Consider the following 26,079-nt stretch of genomic DNA (forward strand, 5'->3'; position numbering starts at 1 on the left):
TGTTTCTTTCCCCCCAGCAACCACAGGCACACACAGACACACCAGAATATGGGCAAAAAGGGGCAAATTTTGGCCCAATATCCAGCAGCTTCACAAAACTGAGTCTAGTCATATTGGGTTTTATTGTCTCCTCAGCCTTTCTGCTCTTCCTCCTTCTCCCCCTAGCAGGAAGGACCCCATCAGCAGCCTGAAAGCAGGGAATAATCACCACTGCTGCAATCTCCCAAGGTAGTAAGCAGTCTCAGTGTCCTGTGGGTAGAATCAGACCCCCAGAAAGGACAGACACAAAAAGCCACCTACTGCTGGATGAGGATCTTCACCAGGTTGATGTGACCACAAGTGGCTGCTGCATGCAGAGGGGTCCAGAGCTCATTGTCCTTGGCATTGACATTGGCCCCGTGGTTGAGGAGGAGCTTGACTATGTCCTCATAGTTGTCTATGCAGCACTGGGGAGGGAGAAATGCAGACAGATTAGGGTTTTCCAGACTTTGGGAAAATGAGGGTTCATTCCTGCTCAGCTATAAAATAGTAAAGTGCACCTGGACATGGAGACCTATTTTACCCTGCACTGCTTGGCAAGGAGCATCTCCAACAGAGTTAAACACCAAATTGAGCACCAGCAGGTCACAAAGGCAGAACACCTACATGGGACAGACCAAAGGGTCACTGGTGATTTCTGGACCTTCTGGTGTGGGGGCAGAAGCAGCAGGGAATAACAGCAAACATGCTCACAGCCTCTATTCCCCTGGGTTTTCCATATTCAAGAGCAAACATAGCAGAAATTCAATGTAACCAGTGTAACCACATACCAAGGGATGAGCTGACAAGCTGACATTCCCTTTTCTTAGGGAAAATCCCACACACTGGCATGTGATGAGCAAAAGTCTTCTCAGGAGCTGACACTACCTACCACAGTTATCTGGAGAGGCACAAACAGGATTCCCAGAATTATGGGGTACCCTGCAGAGCACTTTTCACTTCCTGACAAAAACCAGCTTCCTTCCTGCATTTAGAGAATAGCCAGCCAGGCCAGAAAGGGCCTCAACCTCTTTGCTGAAGGTGGAATTTGCTCTTTGATCCACCTCTCTGTCACCTCTAGACATGAATGTGCATGTGATAAAGACACTAAAATCAGATTTATTCTTGTGCAAGGGGCCTGTTTGTGGTCTTTGCATTGCTGCAGACACACAGCTCAGCACACAGTATGGGCTGTTAATGGGGCTGAATTCCAACACACAACAAGCATTTCAGCAGCCCAGTGACAAGAACCTTTCAGGTATTTCTATTTTGTTCACTATTTGTACATGGAAGTGGGGTTAAAGTCATGCCTGTCACACAGCCAAGTTATCACAGAAGTGGAAGGAAGTCACATTCACTGAAGGAATGCTAATGTGCCCACTGAGGGGTTCTCTGTGCTCAGGGATTCCGTTAATTCCAGGGGGTACAAAGCTCCCATCAAAACCCCCAAATGCACCTTTACAACCTCTCAGTGGGCAAGGTGGGATTCTCCAGGGTTTAGAGCCTGGCTGGGAAAGCAAGGAGGCTGCCAGTGTTTCTCTGGGTGCAGGATCTTTTTGGAGAAGCCATGGTGGTGGGGGCCATTTGTTCTCCCAGAAGCCAGTTTGCACTTTTAAACAAACATTCATCCAGCTTTGAAGAGAGCAGGCGACTGGCAAAAGAATCCAAAATCCCAAGTCAATGGGAGCATTCACAGCAGGGAGGTATGGCCAGAAAACCCTGAGTGCTGGTGTGACAACCACGCCACTGTTGTTGGAGGCAGTGGAGGCGGCAGCTGCCAGGCACGGCCAGCCCCACGTGCCTGAGAGAGAATAGAAAAACCCTTATGGAAACAGGTTCCAAGGAAGGCCACAGACCCCACACCACTACAGCAAGTCTGTATTTCACTGCTGATCACCACTGCCATCTCATACAGACTTTGGGAGCCCCTGAGCCAGCAGCAGCGGGTTCTTCAAGCATCTTGTGCATCATTTATTTAAATCACTTTCAAAACTCATGGATTGCCAAGGTCTCTAAATTAAAGTTAATCTTCTATAAGAAATTAGAGCCCAGTCCTACAAAAATTAAAGGGTGGGGAAAATGTGAAGTCCAGCCCTGACTCCTGAGCTCTTATTATCACTGAATAAAGTGTGGGATACAGCAAGAAGAGGACTTGATCTCAGTTTGCTCCAACAAGAAAAGTATTTGATCTCAGTTTGCTCCCCCAGGAAACCAGATCATCAAGATGGTGAAGCTTCACTGCTTTAACTGAAAAAAAAAGCAATCTAAGAGTTAGCTGAAGCTGGCCAGGCTGGCTCAGGGGCAGCAGAGGCACAGGGAGGTGTGAGCTCCTGGCAGCCTCACCTGGTGCAGCGCAGTCAGTCCATCCTCGTTGCACAGGTCCGGGCTGATGTTGCTCTTCAGCAGGTAGCACACTGCAAGGCAAGGACAGAGGGTCAGAGCAGCCACCCTGCACAGCCCTGCACAGCTCCAGCCAGGCAGCCACACCATCACAGTGAGAGCAGAGCCATCCTGGCTTTATCCAGCAGAGAGCACCAGCACACAACTCTCCCCAGCCTCCCTCCAAAGGACACTTCACTCAGTTCACATTTTCATTCAGCTCTGCTGGAACAGTCTCCATTTTTGCTGTGTGCTTCACAATGCCGAGTGCACCTCTGCACTCTGTGCCCCCAGGAGAGCCCAAAGGGGATTTTGGGGTCCCCAGTTACAACCATGAGAGATCCCTGCCACCATGAGAGGGATGAAGCCTTGCCTCAAGAAGCAACCTATCCATGATGAGAAACCAAATACATTCAGGGCTCTGCCACATCTAAATACACCAGGGCTGCTTTGGACACTTCACTTGAGCTGCTGGGTGTTTGGAGAAAGCTTCCCAGAGGCTTTAGTTTGTAATGACTGCTTTGGGGAAAAGGGTAACATTTATTCCATTAAAATGCAAATTTCTGAAACACGTGAAAAGGCATTAGCCCCTAGGTGAAAAACTTGCACAGGGCAATAGCAACAAGGTTGGCAGAGGGCACAAATTATTAGCAACACCAGAAACTCTTCAAATTCAACACTGCTGACAGACCTTGATGATCCATGCTCGTTTTCTGTTGTTTTCTTGCTCATTCCCTGTTTTTTCCCCAGAGATTTCACTACCTAATGCTTTTCCTACCTCAAATGTCACTGACAGCACAAGCACAAGCCAGAGGTTCATAATCATCTCCCCGGGGCCAGAGCAGAACAGATATTCACGTCACATCTTGTTTGATGGCAGGCATGCCAGCACTGAGCGAAACCAGAGCTGCACACAGGGAACACTGACAGAGCAAAAAGGGCAATAACCATCCTCAGAGCTGGCAACCCAAACACTGCAGGGCTAAAAGGGCAATAGCCATCCTCAGAGCTGGCAACCCAAACACTGCAGGGCTAAAAGGGAAATGGCCATCCTGAGAGCTGGCAACCCAAACACTGCGGGGCTAAAAGGGAAATGGCCATCCTGAGAGCTGGCAACCCAAACACTGCAGGGCTAAAAGGGCAATAGCCATCCTCAGAGCTGGCAACCCAAACACTGCAGGGATAAAAGGGCAATAGCCATCCTCAGAGCTGGCAACCCAAACACTGCAGGGCTAAAAGGGGAATAATAACCATCCTCAGAGCTGGCAACCCAAACACTGCAGGGCTAAAGGGGAATAGCCATCCTCAGAGCTGGCAATCCAAAACACTGACAGAGCAAAAAGGGCAATAACCATCCTCAGAGCTGGCAACCCAAACACTGCAGGGCTGCTGGCTCCAAAGCATCCTGCAGCCCCTGATCCCTGTGCTGCTGTCAGAGGGAGCTCTTCCCCAGCACATCCACAGGGAAAGCCATCTGCAGGGCTGTCCCTGGGGACACAGCTCTTCTGGCACGCAAAACAGAACATGGAAAACACACCCACCATGACATCAGCCATGATTTATGAGGCTTTGTTTAAAAGATCTGGAAAATGCACTTGCAAGAAAGGCAAAACGAAAGCAAGGAGAAATTTTGATTGGAAGCCATTGCTCTGACGTTATCACAAAGGAAGGCAAAACCAGACAGAAGTGAAATAAAACACCTCATATCACAGAGTTGTTTCACTCAACTCAAAATGAACGCTTGGATTTACTTTTGCTGGAAATAATTTCAAGGCACTGACACCTGCCCGATGAAACTGCTGCAAAAAAGCAGAATACAGCAAAGACAGAGCTCATCCAGCCCCAGAGTGAATCCAAAGCCTCTGGGTTTTTTCCAGCTCCAGGGCCAGTGCAGGAAGCCCACGCCTACACTGGACTCACAGCCCCAACACTTGCATGCTTAACAGTAATAAGAGCACTGAACCTCAGCCAGTATATCCAATTTAATGACTCTGCTTCTACTGTTTCTGGCCAGCCCTGAGCTCCTGCTCTCCTAATCCAAGCTGAGTGATAGACGAGTCATTCACCAGTGGGTCTGCTTGTCTCTCATTTACGTTGGATGCTCTGCCATTAGGGTTTTAATTCAATCACAGTCAGTTAAGTGCCATTGTGTACTAATGACACACAGCTCCATAATCATGTTTTGCCTGATTATGGAGATTTGGACAAGTAGATGCTGGCAAATTAACCTTGTAAGTGCTGTTTCTCCATGGGAAGAATATGCAGCATAAATCCCAGCTTGTTACAGGGTTTTGTGTCAAAGGCACTGTGATCACAGCTTGACAGAGTTTGTAAGAGGCCCCGAAGGGTTAGATTCAGAGAAGTTTTTAATCTTACCCTAAAGAAGCTTTGAATTCTTCACTAGCCCCTGCAGCAGCTCTCATGTTCTCAGTGCACCTCCCCTTGGCTCCCTTCTGCCCTCAGGACAAGCTCACCTAATTTCCCAGTATCTCCCAACACACTGAAGACTGGCAGGACACCAGAAATGGCTCAGAAAAGTCAGATAATGAAGTTAGGTGTGGATGTGGTACCACTGAGTCCAGGCTAACAACATGAAGAACAGATCAGACTGCTTTCTGTTCAGTCCTAAGCTGAAGATTGCATTTCAGGGCTTGGCAGGGGGGCAAAGGGTCAGGCAGCAGGGAGCCCTCATTCCTGCCCCCAGCCCATGTTCACAGCAGAGCACAGCCCCATCCATTCCTGCCCCCAGCCCAAATTCACAGCAGAGCACAGCCCCATCCATTCCAGCCCAAATTCACAGCAGAGCACAGCCCCATCCATTCCTGCCCCCAGCCCAAATTCACAGCAGAGCACAGCCCCATCCATTCCTGCCCACCAGCCCAAATTCACAGCAGAGCACAGCCCCATCCATTCCTGCTCCCAGCCCAAATTCACAGCAGAGCACAGCCCCATCCATTCCTGCCCCCATCCCAAATTCACAGCAGAGCACAGCCCCATCCATTCCTGCCCACCAGCCCAAATTCACAGCAGAGCACAGCCCCATCCATTCCTGCCCCCAGCCCATGCTCACAGCAGAGCACAGCCCCATCCATTCCTGCCCACCAGCCCAAATTCACAACAGAGCACAGCCCCATTCCTGCCACAGCCCATCAGCAGGGCATGGGGTGGCCAAGAGCAGCTCCATCACCCCCTCTCCCTGTGAGCTGCAGAGGCACACACGGAGGACAAGGATACCTTCCATGCCCACTACCCAGGAACAGACAGGAAGAACAAGTCCTCCTTTCTGATAAACTTCAGAAAAAATGTGCATTTGTGGGTTATCCAGTGCCCTAAGAACAGGAAAGGGGGGCACATCTGTGATGCTTTGTGGTGCTGCAAGCTGGACCCTCCCCTGTGGCACTGCTGACCTTCTCTGCTGCTTCACACACAAGTTACAGGGATAACACTGTGCAAAACGCTTCTCTCCTCAAGCCCTGCCGGTGTCACACGCTTCTCTGCAGAGCCCAGCACCTTCTCCGCACCTCCAGGCATGCCTGATGCTGCACAGGTAGGAAGCAAACCCTTCAGCTCCCAAGGACACAGATTAATCACCCAGCCCAGCTGATCGCCTTCTGTCAGCTCAAGCCTGCAGGGGAAGGACAATCCCCCTGCCCATGGAACAGGGCAGGAATGAGCCCTCTGCAAACCCCTGAGCCCAACACAAGGGGCTCTTCGGGGTCACATCAGCGTGTTCAGCAGCACCAGGCTGGACACTAACACCACGATTAACTTCTTAGAGAGCTCAGTGCCAAAAACGCTGAGCTGTGTCAGATCTGCGCTCTGCACGTAGGCGGGGGCAGGTGGGGAGCAGGGGCTGCCTGCGTGGAGATTCTTCACTGCCTGTCGAGCACAAGTTGTGGGAAGCAGTTCCAAGCACATAGCAAATGAAGGAATGAAAGCGATCACAATAAGAGCTGGGTGAACAAATTGTTGTGAATAATTCATTGCAAATTATATTAACTGAGCGATCACTCAAATGTATTTTCCATTATTCTCCTTGCTCTGCCTATAATTGAACCTCTCACACACCAAGATGGTGTACATTAATCTTCAATTTATATTTTATCATTCACATCTGTGCTGTTTTAAATAGAAAAGGCTCCCACAACAGCTGTGAAAATACAGTCTCGGTTTTAAGCTGCCCTCCATCCAATGTCCCAGGGCAGCCTTAGAAAGATTCTTCTCCCCAAACACAGCAAACCTCTTCTCAGGAGCTCCTTTTCCTCCCAGCCTCACTTATTCTCCCCAAAAACTAAAAAGCAGGGTAAAGGCAAAAATAACACTGCAGAGGTCCTAAGGAAAATTCACCACGGGGCAATCTCCTGCCTGAAGAGATGTTACAGTGCTATCATTTTTTATTGGTGTTACTTCCCACTGAGTTTACACTGGAAACAGCTTTTCCAGAAGAGTTCCTAAACCAGATGAAGAAAAAAAAAAACCTTTGTTAGTGCAGTTTCCCCTAAGTCAATAAGCTACACCATAAAATCCTGGATAGTGTTACACTCCATCTATACCAAGCCCTTGCATACCTCAAGCATTAATAACTCCTAACAGAAAAAGCCAACTGGAACTGATATGGATACCATGGAGGGATTTGAAAAAAAAAAAACAACAGACACCTTCCTGATAGGAGGTCCTGATTCCTCCCAAAAATACATAATGGCAAACTGCCTCTACTGGCAAGCAGGCTTACCTGTGTGCTCCAAGTTTACATACATGCACAGGGCATTACTTTTTAAAAATCCAGGTTTGTCCCAGTCTTTTCTACTCAACAATTTCTCTTTGAAGTCATCAAAATTCTTCAAGTTCACCTTTTGGTGAACCAGGCATTTCCATGCCACTTTTAAAAGGTGGGGTCTCTATGACAGCTCAATAATTTCTGTTATGTTCACACATGATTTCACTGCATAAAATGAAATTTCACTAGGGTTAATAAAACATTTTTACACATAGCTCCGAGTCCTTTCCACCCAAATGCAGCTTTAGTCAGACCCAGTGTAGCAGAAGAAGCTCCTTCCAGCATTATTTGTAGTGACACACACGCAGGGGTGTTGGCAAATGTCTGCAGAGACTGATCCCAGCCTGCCAGGCATGGGACTATGGATGGGCTCAGTACTTCAAAGCTGCATGTTTACTGCTGTGGTTTTGCAGGGATATTTATTACACAGGAGAAACAATGCCAGGAAAACAGCACTGAAGCTGTGAGCGCTCTAGCAGCTTCCTAGCCCAGCATACAATGCTAAATTCACATTTAACAGCATATCTAAACTCTGAGCAATAACAGGATGAACTCACTCAGCCTTATCCTCCACTCCCTGCAATGTACAACTGATAGCCCACGCTGGTCCATTGATAAACTGCACAGCTCCCTAAAGCTTTTTGAAGGACAGAAAAACCCCACAGAAAGTGAAAAGCCACACTCACACAGCTTCAAACACATCGTACACCTAAAAATAAATATGGCCCAGTTTGCCTGCTGAGCCAGCGACCGAGACATCCCATCCTGATTGATCACTGAGCTTTCTGGGGAAGGTTCAAAGCCTGTTAAACACTTCCCACCCAGTTTACAGCCAGGCACACACATTGCTCTAATATACCCACAAAAGCTGTGAAGTCTGGAGAGAGGCCAGCAGAGCCCCATCTGCTTCGTGCCACGCTCTCAGGGCAGGGACACTGCACACACTGCACACAGCCACACTCAGCCCAGGTGCTGCTTCTCTCAAAAAATCTATTTCTGACGTTGGTGGTTCTTACTTAAGAGGGCACAGCCCTCCCCAGCCCCAAGGAGCCTGTTTGTCACAGCAGGCTCCTCCTGCAGGGTTGGGGCCTGCTTATACAAGTTTTATTCTGACAGCAAGTCAACAAGTCATACATTTATTTAATGCATAGAACCCATTTCTTTTTCCCCATTTGTGCACATTTCAATCCATTTTTGCTTTATCCATCACTGTATCACCACAGCAATGAGCAGTGCTACAAAGGGACAACCTCCCAGAGCTGCTTCTCAGATGGATGGGCACAGCCTGGCCCCACTCCCTTCTGCATCCCACATTTTTCTTGTTCTGCATGCAGGACTTCAAGCTCTGATAATCCACTTAGCGCTAGTGATGATAAAGCATCTTTCTTTAATGGCTGCCATCCACCTGGGATTACTGGGAAAAGGAAATGGGCAAGTTACCCACCTGCAGCCACAGTGCTTGAAGGGCACAGCAGAAACAAAGCCAAATTTATTTCAGTTGGGAAGATAAAAATTAGAGGATGCTGCCCTGTGACACACCTTTCTAAGGATGCAGCGTCATGTTCAGAAGTATCCTGATCATCTTCTCATGTCAGACTAACAGTGAAATTGATACACACTGGAAATGTTAAATACATACAGCAAAATTAAAGACAAAGGTTACTTCCCTGGTTTCCCATTTGTCACCTGGTATTGGAAGAATAAATAAATCATTTTGGGATGGTTTTTAAACAGATGATGGGATTTGAAAGGGATGAGTGTTTTATATAACCTTTGGGCTCAGCTGCCTTCAGCAGGATTGCTGTGGGCAGGGAGCCAGGAAAGCAGATTCCCCAATATCACTGTGACAGGAACACCTGGGCTGCCACAGAGCCTCTTCTCTCTTTACAAGGCATTTCAGAGCAGTTATGTGAGTGGTTCTGATTTAAAGAGTACTAAAAAATATATACTAACTCAGGCTTTGGGAGGCATGGACCAAGCAAGCCAAGGCCAAGTTTCCCAAGGATGACTCAGGAGCTTGGCAGCAGCAGAGCAGTGCTGGCTTTTAGGGTGTGAGAGCTCACACAGGGAATGGTCCCACTGTGGGGGAAGCCACACGAGTGGCCTGAGCAGGGAACAACACCACAAAGCAAGGGAGGATGGACAACCACATCTTCCTGCATCCACTATCTCCTGAGTACACACCTGAATTTTTGGGTTTGGTGAGCCTAAGGAGGTGAGCAACACATTTCATTTTAATTTGAGTTTCAGAGCAGAGCAAGACCAAGGGCACCTACAGAGCCAGGAACTCAATCAGGACCTCGTGCTCTCCTGCTCCTCTGGCTCTTCCAGCTTTTTTCCTACAAGAAGCACTTCTTGGAAGTCATGACAACACATGCAAATCCATTCAGACAACACAAAACCAACACAACATGTGCCTTTTATCTGAGCAGCACAGAGGATCTCACTTGTGTACGTGTTCAGAAATAACTTTTGATGTATGGGACCAAAATCCATCTACTGGGACATGGAGCACTCAGCAGCTGTCTGTACTAAGCTCATTAGAAATTAAGTCTTTCAGGGTACCAAAAAGCAAATGCATCATAAGAATTTATTGGCTTTAATAGAAATGACAGCCAGAGAAGTGTTTAGATAAAAGGCAGCAATGGTGTCAGGAGGGAAATTTCTGCAGCTGTCTGAAGAGCCTCCCCAGCTACATGAACACAATAACCTAACAGGTGATCAGAGGAGCAGAATTGCAACCCCTCCAACCTCCACACAGAGCCAGACTGGCAGGATTTGCAAGAGGATACTCTGATGTGCTCTGTGGAGCAGGAAATAGTTCCTATTGCCATTTGAAAGTGCTTTTAGGTTCCAGAGCCAACAGCCTCTGCCCCAGCTCGTGTTTCAGGCATCCTATGGCCTCAGCTGAGCAGCTGTATGGTGACCTGAACCACATGAATGTTTTTAAGAGTTTCAATTATAAAACAGGAAACTTTCTACTTAGAGTAACGGAAGAGAGGTTGTGGTGGAGGGTGGGGAAATCCAGATCTGCTTTTCAGGCTGCCCTGAGCTCACACCGAGTGATTCCCTGCAGTGACAGCCTGCTGACCACTGGGCTCTCCCCCTCTGCCCCACTTCACACTCCTGTTGTGTGTCCTGCTTCTCCACCCACACCCTGCTCTTCAGAGAGCCCTGCTGTGCCTCTCCATCTGCTCTGGCTGTTCCAGTGCCTCTCCACTCTGACCTCAACCAACACTCTCATTGCTTTTTTTCTCCGCACCCCCAAATGTGTCTCACTTTGGTTTAGGATGAGCACACTGGGGATGGAGATTTTCAGAGCTCCATGCCATGCCCTGAGCTGTGCTGCCATGGATGGCTGCATTCCTGTCCAGGTGCCACGAGGCTGGCTGTGAACACCTGCAAGGGCAGAGCGTGCTGTGCCAGGACACCCAGAGCAGCCCAGCTCTGTGTGACAGGGCCACAGCAGGAGCTGCTGCCAGCCCAGATGTGTCTCACACCACCACCCACCTGGCAGGGCACAAGGGACATGCCAGCAGTTAAAGAGTAATCTGCTAAAACCTCACCCCCTGCTCCTCAGCACTGCTTCTGACTGGAAATGCCGCACAGTGCAGGAAGGGAAATGTCTACAAAGCAGAAAATCACCCTCCCACCTCCTTTTTCAATATCAGATAAAGACAGAATATGGTTTCATTAAAAAAAAAAATTACGTTTCATGCAAGTTTAGCAGAAACCTAAACTTTACCAGAGAAGCATTGGTAATCCTTAGCAACCCTTTTGCTTTTGCAACTTGTAATTATTCAGCAGGAAATTTTACATATTTCAGAGATTTGAATTTCAACAGCACCTTCCAGATCCAGAGATCTCCCAAAGTGCAGCTGTTTTAGTGGAGTGAGCTGCAGGCTATCTCCTGGGATTTTACAATCAGTTTTTGCCTCGTTTCACAGCTGTGACATCTCAGCCCAAGTTAGACTAAGGCTCTGGAGGCTCAAGGACCTTTCTGTGCCAAGGTCACAGTGACAGTCCATGGCACAGCTGTGACACTGCCCTTGAGCCCAGGTCCCAGCTCTGCCCTTTAAACACAGGAAAACTCTGCTCTCTCCCATCCCTTCTGTTGTTCAGCCAAGAGCAATTGGACAAAGCAGCTGAAGCCTCAGTGCTAACAGAAATTTTTTATTCCTACTCTCACATGCCCAAGTCCCAGAAGTTTGCAGTTTTCAAGGGCTGATCACATCTCACTGTTCCCTCAGACTTTCCAACCACTGCTCTTTCAACCTTCAATTCAGACAAATCAAACAGCCCACAATGCATTCTTTGCATTAATAAAGCAGTGCATTCTAGTTTGCCCTCCAGGTCAAACACCTCCAATCCCAAAGCGATCCCCAAAGTCCAGTGTCCCTTGGTTACCAACAAACTCTTGTCAGAGGTCAACTTCATCTGTGAACATCATCACCAGAGGTATTCAGCACTGGAAACCAGCTCATACATGTTAGCACCTGAGCTTACAATAAATAAAACAGAGACTGCAAAAAGGCCTTCAAATTTGGTAAAAAAAGCAGGCACAGAGTCATACCTGGCTTGGTATGTGCACACACATCACCTTGTTTTAATAATTATCTCATCTGTTCCATCACACAAAGCTGAAAACTCAAACAGCTTCTGCCACAAGCTGCCTGTGATTTCTGCTTGCCAGCATCTCAAGAAGTAGAAGATGAGCGTTCCCAGGCAGGGTGATGTAACACAGCTCTGTGACTGCTGGGAGGCCCGGGGAGGCAGCTCCAGAGTTTGACAGGTCATTGAGACCTTAGAAAGGCAAAAAAAAGCCCAACTGGCTGTCTTCACCCATCCCTGCCCTGTGCACAGACACCAAAGTGCAGCCTCATGTGAACTCAGGGCAGCTTTTGCTGGCAGCTCTGCTCTGCTGGGCTTCCGGCACTTTGATAAAGAAAAGAACTGAGGCTGAGGTTTGGCAGCACTTTCCTTTTTCACCTCTTTTTCAAAAGCCATCTCCATCAGCTTCAACCCTTCATCTGCACAATACAGCCTGAACTCAGCAAACCCCTTCAGATTAGTGATGGGCAGGGAGAGGAAAGCTCTCAATCTCCTGGCAGGGCAACAAGGATGCTGCCTCGAGCAAGGAGAGGTCTGGGGTCCAAATCTACAGCAGCTCAGACTGGAGCTCTGAGCTCAGCACTCTACCAGCCTTTGGGGCAGCCTGAGAACCTTTTAATCAACATAAAGGGGAAAAGAATTGAAAGTCTCCTCCAGAAAGTGCTTTGCCTTAGTGCTTCAGGCCAGGTCACTGATGTGAGACCAGCACTTCAGTCTTATGCATACATTTATTTAATTTTAATTCATTGCTTTGTGTTTACACACTGAGACTATATGTATTATGTGCTATATGATTATTATAATATATATTAACAAAATACATATCTCAAACCACCAAATTAAAAAATGCATCATCCCTGCAGCTCTCACATAGGATTAAAGCACCCCACTTATCAGAGCAGTATCTCTGATCCACAGCTCCTGTGGTGGGAACAAGGAGTTACAGGCAACAGCAGGGAGTACAGAGAGCACAATATATCCCACTTGGAATCATAAAATTGCTAAGGTTGGAAAAGACTTTTAAAATCATCAGCTCAAACCATCTGTTGACTTCTCTGCCTTCATCCCTGTGAGAGGACTCTTATCCTGGGATGAAGCACCAAGTCCCCATGTCAGAATTGCAAGTGAAATGCCACCCCCAGCCTCTGCAGCAAGAGGCAGCTCAGAGGAGTTCTAGTTTTCCTTTCTGCACCAGTGGAGAACAGCTTCAGTTTGCTAGAGTATATCACAATTCCCAATAAAATGGCAGTTTGCAAAATAATTAACAGCCATTAAAATTCCCCATTAAGTTTTGCCACTAGCAGCAGCAGGACCATTCTCCTCCCAGCAGCAGTGAAAACTCTGCTCATTTCTGTAGCAAACCCAGTGTTGTTAATGAGCCATTTCATCCCATCCTGTTTGTTTCTGAAAGCTCCCTCACCAGCAGATCGCTCTTATCAGGAGTTTTTCATTACATATTTAACACGACAAGAGCCTGAGTGCCACGGACCACCTTTGAGCTGTCACACTGCAGGAATGGTGACATCCATCTTCTGGGCTTGAATGGCAGGCTGCTCTGTACTCACTGCAGCCCTTACACCGAGGAGTAAAGGGGGAGAGCCTCCCTACTCCCTCCTGCCATGCTGCTTGAGGAGAACACACTACATGATCAAATTTACTAAAATAACCCCCATTTTGAGCATTAAGACAATAGGAAAGCCAGGCTCCAGCTTTGCATCATCCCACAGTCTAATATTTTGACTTGAACATTCACAGGAACAACAAAATGCTTTAGTAGCTCAACCCACCTTGGTAAGTTCATTAAAGTAATCAATACTGAAGTGGCTGCTTACACAGCTCTGCTGACAGCACTAATTACAGGCTGCAGAGGTGGATCCCAGTGACAGCAAAGGGGACCAGGAGCTGCCATGGAAATGGGCAGATGTGAGCCCTGTGCCATCCCTGGGGCTGGACCCAGCACTGCCCTGCCTCCTCCTGCTCCCAGCCTCAAAATTCAGCATCTCCAGCACAGTGTAACTGAGTAAATCCAGCAGCTTCTTCTATTTTTCTGCAGACCAACACCCAGTAGAAGAGACCTGGAGCATCCTCCTAAATATCTTTTTGAGACCAAGTCCTTCATTAACAGGAGTAGGACTGGCTAGCCAAGGTTTCAGACCCTCCTGAGGATATCCAAGTGTTCTGGCTCCTGGAGACATCATGGACCATTTAATCTCCTCTGAAATGAAGTGGGAGGGTTGTACTCTCCCTCCTAAACCAAGGATGGAACCTCCCTCACAAGAAGTCCTGTCCTGAAGGCGTGGGCAGAGAGCCCCACGTGCTCAGTGTGACCTGTGCCAGGAGCACCTGTGTCTGCTGTGGGAGATGCAGGGGATCTGACCCTCATTGCTAGGTCTGTCATCAAGCACAAGATCCCTCCCCAGCTGTTTCTGGTTCACCTTTGTCTGGGAAAAACACAATATTAAAGAAAATTATTATTATTTTTCCCAGTCCATTGTTTGTAAAATATGTTTTTTATATGTTTCCCACATTTCACAGGCTGAGGCAATCCCACTCCAACCCTCCATGAGCACCCAGACAGTGCTACAACAGAAATCCTGTTTCTTTCTGTTCATCTGATCACAAAGAATCACTCCAGGGAAAGGAGCCCACCCCACCAGGAGCATCCAACGAGGTCTGCAGCAGTAACCAGTACAGTTGTATAATGGAAACCTGACCTACAAACCCTGAACCAAATCCTGGCTGTTCCCCTTTGAGGAGTGAGCACGTGAAGGCTGCACACATCTTCTGCCCTGGCTGATGCCACCTCCCACAGCTGTAACCCCAGCTTGGCCCCACATCCCAACAGCACTGTTCTCTCCTCCATCCAGCATGGCTGGGAGGAGCCAGCAAAAGGTGAGTTAAAATGAGCCCTGGTTGCATAAATTGCCACCTAAAACTCAGAGATGGACGTGTTTTGGTGGCCAAGCTCTCCACACACCCTCTGGGCTGAAGGACACCCACAGGACCAGCTGGTGCTGCCTGCTCCATGCAACAGGGCAGCAGCAGCCCTGCAGCAGGGACCATCCCCAGCACACACATCCCCATGGAGCAAACAGCCTGCTCTGGGGACAGAACACCTCTGAGGGCTCCAAGGACCAAGGGGACAGCCAGGTGACACAGGGAGTCCTTGGGACAGACAGCATTAACCCCTTTGCTGCTGGAGCTTGGCTCTCCCAGCTCCTCAGGAGGGCTCCTTCTCTACACAGACCAACAAACCAGATTAGTTTGAGGTGTTCTGTGCCTGTGATGCATGGCAGCATCAAAGACATTAAGAAGAAGAATATATTGCACCAGAGAGTCTAACACATAACGTGCCCATAAAAGCAGAGATGAAAGCTCAGCACATGCAGGCAAATCACAGCAGCTGGGAACTGCAGAGCCACCCTGGGAATGGGACAGGAGGCAAAGCCAAGCCATCTCCTCCACTCCAGCACCAGCCAGAGAGGAATTTGGACAGACCTGAGCCCCAGAGCAGCTCAGCAAGATGCACAAACCTTCCCTTGGGTTTCCATTCTGCAGTAGAATTCCAAAAAGCACTAAAAGGAAATTATTCAAAGGACTGTGAAATGAACAGAAGCTCTCATAAGGAGGTCCTTTACACTGCCAGCAGTTTTGAGATGCTTTGCAACCACCTGATCCCTCCTTCCCCATGCAGTGTATTTAAATCCAGGAGTTTCTTCAGAGAGTGGACCAGATCTGAATGACAAGGTTTCCCAGATCCCTGGCTGGAAATCCCTTCTTTTCCTACAGCCTTGCTGAAAATAAGGAGAGATTTGCTGCTGCTGGAGCCCATTCCCAGCAATGATGGACAGGGGCCAGGCTGTGCTGACCCACTGACCAGTCCTACTTGGCCACAGCTCCCACGTGTCCACAGCACACAGAGCACACAGGGCACACACCACACCTCCCCTCACAGACAGCACTGCCCTCTCACAGAAATACACCTGGATAAAACTGCCCTGTTGGACTTATCCCAAGAGAAAACCAGCCCAGTGTGCAGTCAGGGACTACATGAGCCAGCTGGGAAGATGCTCCTGGACCCCACCTGCCTCTCCCAGTGGGCAGTTTGACTGTAACAGACACCAGGAGCACAGTGACAGAGGTTTCAGCCATCACAAGTAACCACAGTGGACAATAACTCACTCAACACCCGATTTACCTAATGCCTGTAGCAGCAGCTTTGTAAAAGAAGGGTGACTCCAGAGGCAGTGGCTGCTTTGCTGCTGCTGCCTGTCACAGCAAGGCAGGAACACTGAGATTTCCCCCAGCTGCTCTTATCTCGTCTCACAGTATTGAACTGGGACCTACTGAGAGCAAACAAACAAGCCATGGCATTCACTGAACTCTGCTGTAAATCACGGGCAGGGACAGGCTCTTCATGCACAAGTGACAAGGAAGATGAGTCTGCAATGGTTTTATGGCACATCAGCATAGAAAATGGCTTTATGTCCCTAAAAGGAGGTGATTAAAATTCCAAGATGTCACAGATTTTAATCCTGAGCTAATTTTTCCCCTCTTCTATGCTGCATCATACATCACGGCTATCAAGAGAGCAGAACTCTCAAAAATCAGATGTCCTGAAGCTAGAGTACAAGAAAATTATGTTTTCTACAGCAAATCAGTTCAACAGAGACTCAATAAAACATGATTGATAATTAGTGTTTTCTTTTTGGCAGCTAGTAGCAATTGTCTTCTCCTTAAGTCTAGTGCACTTGCCAATTTAAAACTAATCTGTCCAAAAATGAAACAAAACATCTGCCAAAAAAAATTCCCAGTGAATACTGGTTAAGATTTACAAAGTTCTACAGCAGAGTGTCACCTGCTACAGCATCAGACAACTCAACAGTAATTAGGGTAGAGCTGACACAGCCTTGTGGAAAGAGCCATCAGGCAAATGGAAAATGGATGGGAATAGCTAAATCAGTTTAGATTTCCTTAACAGAGCTAGATCAAAAGAAAACTAACCCGATTAGGAGGGAGAGAGACACTGATCCAGATTCATGGAGCAAAGCAGAACAGCTATAAAGTGATATTTATGCCTGTTTTCCTTTCCAGGGCTGCATAAAGCATCAGCATGTACCAGTAGATCTGGCCCAGATTTATGGGCTAAGGGTAGACCCTTTTAAACAAGGACAGCTTCTCTTCTCCAGTTTACTTTCCCAGTTAAGCAACTGTCCAAAAAAAAAAAAAAAATTAAAATAGGCCATAAAAAAAAAAAGTCTCCCAAATTCAATTAAATAGAGTAGGTGACAGTCAGTGCCTGCTGGCAGTGCCACTCTCCCTGCTCGGGGCACCTTGTCCTGCTTGCAGCAGGGCAGGCATGCACTGGCAGAGCCCAGCTTTTGGCACAGCCCCTTTCAGGCAGCACACACCTGGGGCCAGCACTGCCTGTGGCCATGCACAGGTCTCTGGGGATGCAGGCCAGAGTGGCTCTGTGGATGCTGGGATGATGCAGCTCTGAATGCTGCAGGAATGCAACACACACACCCAGGTGCAGCGTGCCTGCCACAGGGACAGACCCTGTCCCTCAGTGACTTTCTGGGTGCCCAGGCTCCTCAGCAGCCACCCCAGCACCCTGAGCCGTGCCCAGCACAGCCACAGCCTGGTCTCAGCCCCAGGGCAGTGCCTCTGCAGCAGCACCCACCCACTGCCAGGGTGACAATCTCCATGGAGCCACTCCTGCTGTCCCCAAACCCCTCGGGAACGACTCACTGCCCAGAGATAAGGACAGCACAAAAGCTCCCTGCCACCAGCAGACTGACAGAGCCACCCTGGCTGTGTCCCCACTTGCTCTTGGCAGCCCTGCTGCTTTCCAGAGCTGTGAGTGTCCCAGGGGATGTGTGAGCACAGGTACACTCCTTTTTTCCAAAGCAAATACACTCCCAGGCCTGTGACACCTTTGTTCAGGTAAACACCTCTGCCCCCAAGGCAGTGTTCTACACCATCACTCTACACCACAACTTGTGCCCAGTCTGGAGAGGTTTTTGTTGCTGAGGAGGCTGTCCCAGAGCAGGGCAGGCTGCACCACTCACCCTGCTCCTGCAGCATCCTGCTCTCCCTTTCCACAAGCATTTCCACCAGCAAACCCTCTCACAGCTCCATGCCTCACCCTCCTGGTTTATACCCCAGCTGTGGAGAATTCAGACATCCCAACAGCAGCAAAGGGATGCCCATAAGAAAAGAGCCCAAAGTCCTCTCATACTTTAGTGAGATAAACCAAGACTTTGCATGAGTCCCCCCAAACCTCCACATTCCTGCATGTGTCAGACAGCACCTGACACCTCCCAAGGAGCTGATATTGCATTGGATGTTATTAGGATCTAACAGAGAAGCTGTTTTGGGATAGGGTAAAACCAGCTTTGCCCACTGCAGTGCCAGTGTACACCTGTCTGGTGCCCTCCAGTCCCAGCACCCCTGGGTGATCAAGCTGTTCCCATGCCCCAGTCACACAGGAGGCAGAGCCTGTTGGGGTTTTGATGGTCTGTGGGGTTTTGAGGGCCTGTCCAGCTGTGGCACCAGCTCAGCACCTCCCCACACGATGCTGCACGAAGAGCTGGTGGCACAGCAGAGACAGGACACTGAGGAATGGCACAGCCACGAGCAGCAGGGACAAGGAGCAGCTCTGAACAGATGTGAGTAAACAGGATCCCCACTTCTTTCCTGTCCCACAGCTGGAAAACCCACAGGCCCTTCCTGCAGGAAGGGAAGGAGGAGGGTGGGGAGCCCACAGCACTGGGGTCAGCTTCCAAAACTGGGAATTGGCTGTCAGGGAGCCACTCCTCCCCATGGCACACACAAGATGTTCCCACTGCTGCTGGGAACTCCTGGTTCTGACCAGGGTGACCCTTGAGGGACTCAAAATGCCCTGTCAATCTATTTTAATGCCATGGGGCAGTGATTAGAGGGGTGGTCTGTACAGCAGCATCCAGCAGGAGGGAGCTGAGTGTTCTCCACGTGCACCCTGTATCCTAAGAAACACAATGCTTTACTGACTGCAATAAAGGCAAAATACCCAAATATCTTTAGAAATCTCTGCCAACGTGCTCAGGGATCCAGGAAGCCCCCAGTAGCTGAAGGTGCTCCTCTCAGAGCTTGGCCCAGGACAGCTGAGTGTTTGGGAAAGGTTTGAACCCCACGAAAATGACACAAGGATCAAGGCAAGGCAGATGGGCACACCTCTGGGCACAGCTCCTTCCACCTCTACCTGCACCCCAAGCTGTCACTCCCACCTCACAGCAGAAACATCAGTCAACAAATATTGCCCTTGAGCTACAGGACAAGTCTGTGGATGTAAGCCAAACAAATATTTCCTGTTTCACCTGATCCCCACAGGGTAACTGACAGATCAATGCTGCAAACATTCCCATCACCAACACATGGCAAATCCTAGAGCACTGATTGAGACAATGCACTGATGACCCAAGTCCTGAATTGATGTTACAGATCCAGTGCTGACCTGTTCTCAGCTTTCCTGGCTCTGAAGAGTGATAGAAAACTGTCACAAAGGAGAGTAATTTGGGTCAAGGGACAGAGCAGCAGCATTTTTATAGCTATTTCACAACTGCTTGATTGAAGTTATAAGAAATAAATTTCCTGTAAAAGCACAAGGAATCCTGCTTAGGTGCCCTTTCAGATGAAATTTTAAACTCAGTTGCCCTTCTAATAAAAGCAAAATGGACTTCCAGCACCTCTCCATGACCCACTGTCACCTCCCAAACCAGACATGCTGTGGTTTTGGCACAGCATCCAGCAGCAGGGTGGAGCTGGCTGGCTACATATCACATCCAGGCCTTGCATCACTGTTGTGACAGCACCAGCTTTAGGAGGAAAGAAACCCCTGTGATAAGTGCCTGACAGGCAGGAGATGTCACTGCAGATCCACAGGGACCGTCCTCCTTCCCTGGAGCTCTGGCTCTTTCTAACACCTGCTATTTCAGGTTGTTACACCAAAATTTTAATTAAAACAAGAGGCCCATTTAAGCTCCCACGGAGCCCTGCTCTAGCCTTGCTAATTAAAGACAAACTGACAGGAACTGAACCGATAAAATAAACCAGGTCTGAAAAGTTTGAAGGCACAGGACGAGCCTGAGCTCTAAGTAGGTTGAAACTTGCTCTCCACGGGAGCACTGTGTGCTGTCCAGCCCCAGCTCCCTGAGCCACTCCTGCTCTCTGTGGAGCTGATGGGCTCCAGAGGGTTCATCACATTTAACTCCACAGCACCCCAGATCTCACCTGTCATCTCTGACAGCACGAGGATCTGAACCCAACGCTGGCAGACAGACACAGGGAGCTCTCTCCATGTCCCTAACACCAGGGAAATGGCTCTTCTTTATTCCAGGGACATTGCTTCTATACTGCAGGGACACTGCTCCTTTCCAGCCCCCAGAGGCTGAGAGCTGGGATGGATTTCCAGGTGAATTCCTTGTCCCAAGGCACTGGGCAAACCACAAACAGCCTGCAGCAATGAAACCTTGGTGCAGCAGAGCTGCTCTGCTCCTGTCAAGGACTTTGTACTTTTCATTCAACATTATTGAATAAGGAAAAAATTGCTGTTGTTGATGAGGATGGGTTTGATACAGAGAATCCTTCAGATCAGATAATTTAAAAGACCATGGAGACACCATGTGTCTCAGTCCTCATTGCACCAGAACCATCAAAGTGTCAGCACCTCACCTCTAACCCCTGCTGCTCTAAATGGAAATACTTGGAAGGTGCCAAAATCTTCCCCATCCACTCAAAACATGGATGTGTCCAGACAGAGGCAGGTGTAACACAGGAGAAAACAGAAGCTGAGAGCAGGTAACTCTGCCATGGACACCACCAGCTGCCAACCAGGCTAACACAGGGCTGGTGCAAGCAAGGGGAACGGTGTGACAGTGCCTCAGAGGTTAATTCCTGCTCTAGTCTCCCTTTTTTAGAGGTGAACTCTATAGCAGTAGCCCTTAAGACAAAAAAAAAAAAAGAGTGTTGCTTTGTTTGGTGGATGAGTTGCTTGGGGTTTTATTATGGAGGAGGATTGTGGTTTTTTTAACAAATGGGATTTCTCCTGTCAGCCCAGGTAAAGGCAGACAAAGCTAAATGAGACTTTGGAAGTTTCCCACTACATTTCAGAGCTTGATGCTCTTACATTCAAGGCAGGGACCTTTTTGGCACTTTGAAAGCAAAGCCCAGCACAGCAGACAAGACCACCAGGGAAATATGAATTAAGGCTTAGCTTTAAATCCTTGGCCAAACTGAGAAATGCTGCAAACTGTTATAAAAACGTATTCAGAGCAGAGAAAACACCCCAGAGTAACTCAAGCCCATTTCCCACATGAGTGGTATTTGCAGCCAGCCTACTTCATGCTATCCAGGGAATCCAGAGGCCAAATCCAGCAAAACAAACAATTGCAATTTGCAGAGACCTCAGTGGAAACTGCATCTGCTCACTCAGAGCTGCACATGGGCTCTTGTTCCCTGAATTAAAAGGAAGTGCAAGGTGCTTGATTGCATCTTGGCTCTTGATTACAAATGCACCAGCAGCCAGAATTAAACAGTTGGCTTCCTGGCCTATTTAGCATCCTTTAGTGCTGGGTTAGAGGGTGGGCAAGGCTTAAGGGATATTTTTCTATACCAGCATCTGATTTTTTTAAGTTTTATTTTTTCTCAAGACATTTGCAGCGAATGATAACATTTCCCAAAGATCTGGCCAAGCTCCAGAGGGAAAAACAAGCAGTGGAAGTGTGTGTGGAAGCAGCTCTGCACTAGGCTATAAGGCACTGCCTGAACCAGCTGCCATAGCAACTGCTATTAAAGAAAGAATTAGAGCATTCTTCACGGAAGTAGGAAAACTCCCAGTCAATAAGTGTAAGGATGAGATGCAAAGGAAAAAAAAAAAAAAAAAGAAAAGGAGGATAAATATAAGCAAGTAGGAAAAATATGCACAACTGAATGAGAAGCAGGGCTCCTTGCACAGGTAGATGTGCCCTGGTGTTGGGGAGATGCCTATAAATACACTAAGATACCTAACTCCACCCTCATTAGCAAGCATTTTAGATACAGTTGATCCTGCCTTGGGGCAGGAGGTGGATTACATGACCTCCTGAGGCCCTCTCAACCTCTATTTTCCATTATTCTAGGAGGGAGAAATCTACACCAGCTGAGCTGGCCTCAATCCAGAAGGGCAGGAATTTAAATCTGGAAAAAAAATAGATTTAATCCACTTTTCAAGTTCTCCTTGACCAGGAGAAAGGGGCAGAAAGCAGAGCCTGCAACCACAGCTCACAGGCAAGTTCCTCCTGGCTGGAAATACATTTTCAACTGTACCAGGGGTAAAGAAGTAATGTCAGGTTTCACCCTGCAAGAAGGGTTCACCCCCAAAAGTATTCATTTCCCCACCAACATTCATTTGCAAAGAACAATCAGATAAGTGGCTGCAGACCTGTGGTTTTGGTTGTGGGTTGTTTTGCAGGGGGTTGTTTTACAAAACACACCTGAAAACAGAATGATGCTGCAAGAAGCCACTGAGCTCTCACAGCAATCAGGTTTGTGTCCCACAGACCTTGGGGGAACTGGATTGGACCCCACAACACAGCAGCCCAGCAGGACAGAGCCTTGGCTCTCAGAGCTCACAGCAGGGAGAGAGCAGAGGAAATCTCACTCTGGGTTGTGCTGCTCATGACACAGAACACACCAGAGCTGCTGGTGACACTCTGATTCCTCACTACTGGAGTGGGACAAAACTCACCGTGAATCAGAGCACAGAAACACTCACCTGGAAGGCACCAGGCACTGCCTGCAAGGAGAAACCCCCTGTCCCAACTCCCAGGGCAGGGATGGGGCTGGGCTGGAGCACCAGCCCTGATCCCACTGAGCAGGAGCTGCTCCCAGGGTCCAGCCCTGCCCTCTGCACATGGGGAAAACACAAGGACAGCCAAGCTGGGAAGTGACAGGCTAGAAAGAGCCATGACATACCAGCAAGCAGCACCAGATTTGGAAGTGCTGGCCCTGGCTTTTGCAGCTCTGTAGGCAGCAGGAAGCAGGCAGGGCTGCTGCACGTCACTGCCAGCACAGGGAGGGACAGGGCAAACACCACTGACTGAGACCTGCACACAGGGACATCTCCAGGCACCTGGCTGAATAAGTCCCATTGATAATCTGCCCTGGGCTCCCAAAGTCTGAGGTTCCTGCTGCATCCCGGGCCCTCCCTGCCGTGATTTGGCCGGGCAGGGATGGCAGCAGATGGTGACCTCATGTATTCTACACCTACTGCACCTTGCACACAACCTGAGCAGCCCCAGCCTCCCTCCTACTGACTGCCTTTGGAGGCAGCAGCACTGCTCACACACGGCCACACTAACACCAGCAAACCAAGGAAATGCCCAGGTTGTATTCAGGTGCACAGGCAGCCAAGGGGACGCTGAGCTTCTCCTCCAAAACACTCTGTAGCCAAATGTTGGAAGATGATTAAGTGATTTAAGCTACCTCTTGTAAGAAACAAAATCTTGACAACAGTGACTGGCCAATTTGATTAAAAGCACCTTAAGCCAAACAGACTGGCAGGACAAGCAGTTTGAATCCAATGCTTATTCATTACCCTGTAATCCTATTACAAAATACACCAGAAATACTTTCAGTGGTATCAGAAATGGTGGGAAGCAACACACATGTAAAAGGCAGCAAATGAAATGATGTGGAAATTACCAACTTGAGAAATAAAAGAAGTATTTCTGATCAAACTTTTTTGTTTAAAGAAAAATTGTCAAATTAATTGTAGGAGTTGACTGCAGATTTGGCAGGGGGAGAGGGCCTCATCCCAGAAAAACCTTAGGTGGACTTTCAGTATTAATTTTGAGACAGGAAAGTTGGCATTTGAAGCTCTTATGGATATAACTTCCCCACTTGATTGAAATTTTAAAAATATTTACTTGTTATGACAACAGGGAAAGTTGCTGATTCAATATTGCTCATACTCCAGATGCTTCTAGTTAGCTGCCATATGCAAATCACCCCACGTTGGCATCACATCCAAACTGCATGAAAAAGCCAAGTTAAAATGTGGCCAAATACGTGAATCTGCTTTTGGAAGACACACCAACCACCATTAACAAAATTAACAAAATTCATCATTGCCAAGGGCTCCCACAAGCAGCTTCTAAAGAGGACAGCTCTCATTTCCACCCAGTGAGAGCTTAAAACTAGAGAAATGCCTTTGTTACTGAAAAGAAACTTCTACTTTCTGACTCAAACCGTTCCCAAATACCCAGATTCACACTCAGACTGATGGTGACGAGATCTTTTCTTTTCAGAGCCCTTCAAAAGGCACAAAACCCAGGGGAAAAACCTTCTCAGACAGATAAATGCACTTACTCACAGACCTGGACACAGGAACCCCACAAAAAAAAGCTTCAGGAGATTAATAATGTGCAAAATTAAGGCACTCATAAAAGGTTTGAAGTAACAAGGGAACAGATCACATCAGCTTGGAAAGGTTAAAGAAAGCAATTTATAGACACTAATTAGGGCCTCTTTTAAAAGTGCCTTTGCCAATGACAAGGTTGGGTTTGCTCAGAGGTGCAAGGGGAGCACGGTCAGAGCTGCTTGGGGCTACCCCCAGAGGGTGCATGAACCATGCTGGGCACCACAGCACAGGAACAGGAGATTTGAGAGTGGATGGCACAAAGGGAAGCAGGGGGATGTGTTTATAGGAAGGAGTTGCATTCTCCCCAGGGAAATCCTCCCCTACAATGAGCTCCAAGCTTATGCCCTCTGCTCTGTCACTGGGAACTGTTTTGCTGAGTCCAAGTTCACCAAACCTGGGTTTTCCTTCACTTCCAGGCTCACCAGCCATAAGGATGTGCACAGTCAAACTCCTGCAGAAGTGCTGCTTTATACAACACTGGCTGTGATGAGGTTTTGCCTGCAGGATGCAGTGCCAGGAGGTGGGAGCTGAAGGATCTGCAGCGATGCCATCGCCGGGGGTGGCAGCGGTGCCCGTGGGAGGCAGCTCTCATCCCAGAGCAACAGAACCAGGGCACCTCTGGCACTGCTGGAAGGTGAATCAATCCTTGGGCTCTCTACTTCTCTGCTGCCTCCTTCCAGGAGCCCAGCTCAGCCTGAATCAATGCCAACACCTGCAGTTTGTGTCGTTCAAGCAGGAGCTCCCACTGCAAACAGCCTAGGTGTGCAAAGGGACATCCAGACAGCAAATGCCACATGTCTGTACAAGCAGCCACTTTACCCACCTCTGGGATCTGTTTTCTCAGTTTACAGAACACCAGTCTCATCTCCCCATGCTCTGGGGCTGCTTTTAGAAAAGCTCAGTGATGTAGAAAGACCTGGACATGACAGCCCTGGCTGCTTTTGGGGATGAGGTGCTGCCCTGGGAATGGCAGGACCAGCCTCCTCGCCATGGTTTCAGTCCATCACCTCACAGAACAGCTCCAAAGCCCTCAGCAATTTCTTATCTTCAGAAATCCTTTGCAATCAGTAGAGTAGCTCATAAAGCACTCCTTTATTGCATTATAAAGCAACTCCCTCGCAGCCATCGGAACAGCCCAGAGGCTGCATCCAGCACCACACTCCCTGAAAGCTCTGTGTGGGCTGAGGGGCTCCCTTCTGCACCATCCCTCTGAAAGCAGCTCGGATTGAGGCCAGATCTAGGTGAGGCTGTGAGCACATTTCCATTAAAATGGTGATGGTGTGTGCTGCCCCTCCCCAGCATTCCCACAGAGCACGCACCAGGTCCAGCCTGGCAGCTGGGAGTGCTCTGCTCTCCCAGCCCAGAGCTCACCCAGCAGCTGTCTGGACTATCCCAGCTTGCCAAACTGAGGGTCCAGGCAGCACCCTGCAGCCCAGGGGCACTGCTGCCCTCAGTGTGGGGTCACTGCCCATCACCCCAGTGTCCCCAGCTCACATCTGCCACCAGCGTGTCTGCAGCGTGCTCCCCACCGTGCTGTCACAGAGATCCAACAGAGCTTTTAATAGCAGCTTGTTTGTAAAACCTGGCATGTTTTGACAGATCTGTTGCAGAAGATGTGAGGAACAAGCAGACAGGAGCCATCACCCCGTCACAGCTCCTGCCCACGCTGGGCTGATGGTCTCCAGGAGCCTTCAGTCCTGCCTGGCACCACACTGGGGCCATGGAACCACAGAACAACTGAGGCTGGAAAAGCCCTCCAGGATCAGAGTCCCAGCACTGCCAATGTCACCAGGTGCCACACTGATGCCTCTTTTAAATGGTTACACAACCACTGCACTGGGCAGCCTCTGCCAGG

At 48.7% G+C, this 26,079-nt stretch overlaps 1 protein-coding gene across 1 annotated transcript in view; it reads right to left on the bottom strand.

Moving 5' to 3' along the window:
• The window catches only part of PPP1R16B (protein phosphatase 1 regulatory subunit 16B), a 57,613-nt gene that overhangs the window by 11,345 nt on the left and 20,189 nt on the right, over positions 1–26,079 (bottom strand). The window contains exons 3-4 of the mRNA XM_033074909.1: positions 2,362–2,432; positions 301–446 (exon numbers count right to left, since the gene is read on the bottom strand). Of these exons, the coding sequence (XP_032930800.1) occupies positions 301–446; positions 2,362–2,432 (217 nt within the window). The remainder of the gene's footprint in view (positions 1–300; positions 447–2,361; positions 2,433–26,079) is intronic.

The sequence above is a fragment of the Catharus ustulatus genome, chromosome 17 (genome assembly GCF_009819885.2).
Source record: "Catharus ustulatus isolate bCatUst1 chromosome 17, bCatUst1.pri.v2, whole genome shotgun sequence".
Lineage (NCBI taxonomy): Eukaryota > Metazoa > Chordata > Aves > Passeriformes > Turdidae > Catharus > Catharus ustulatus.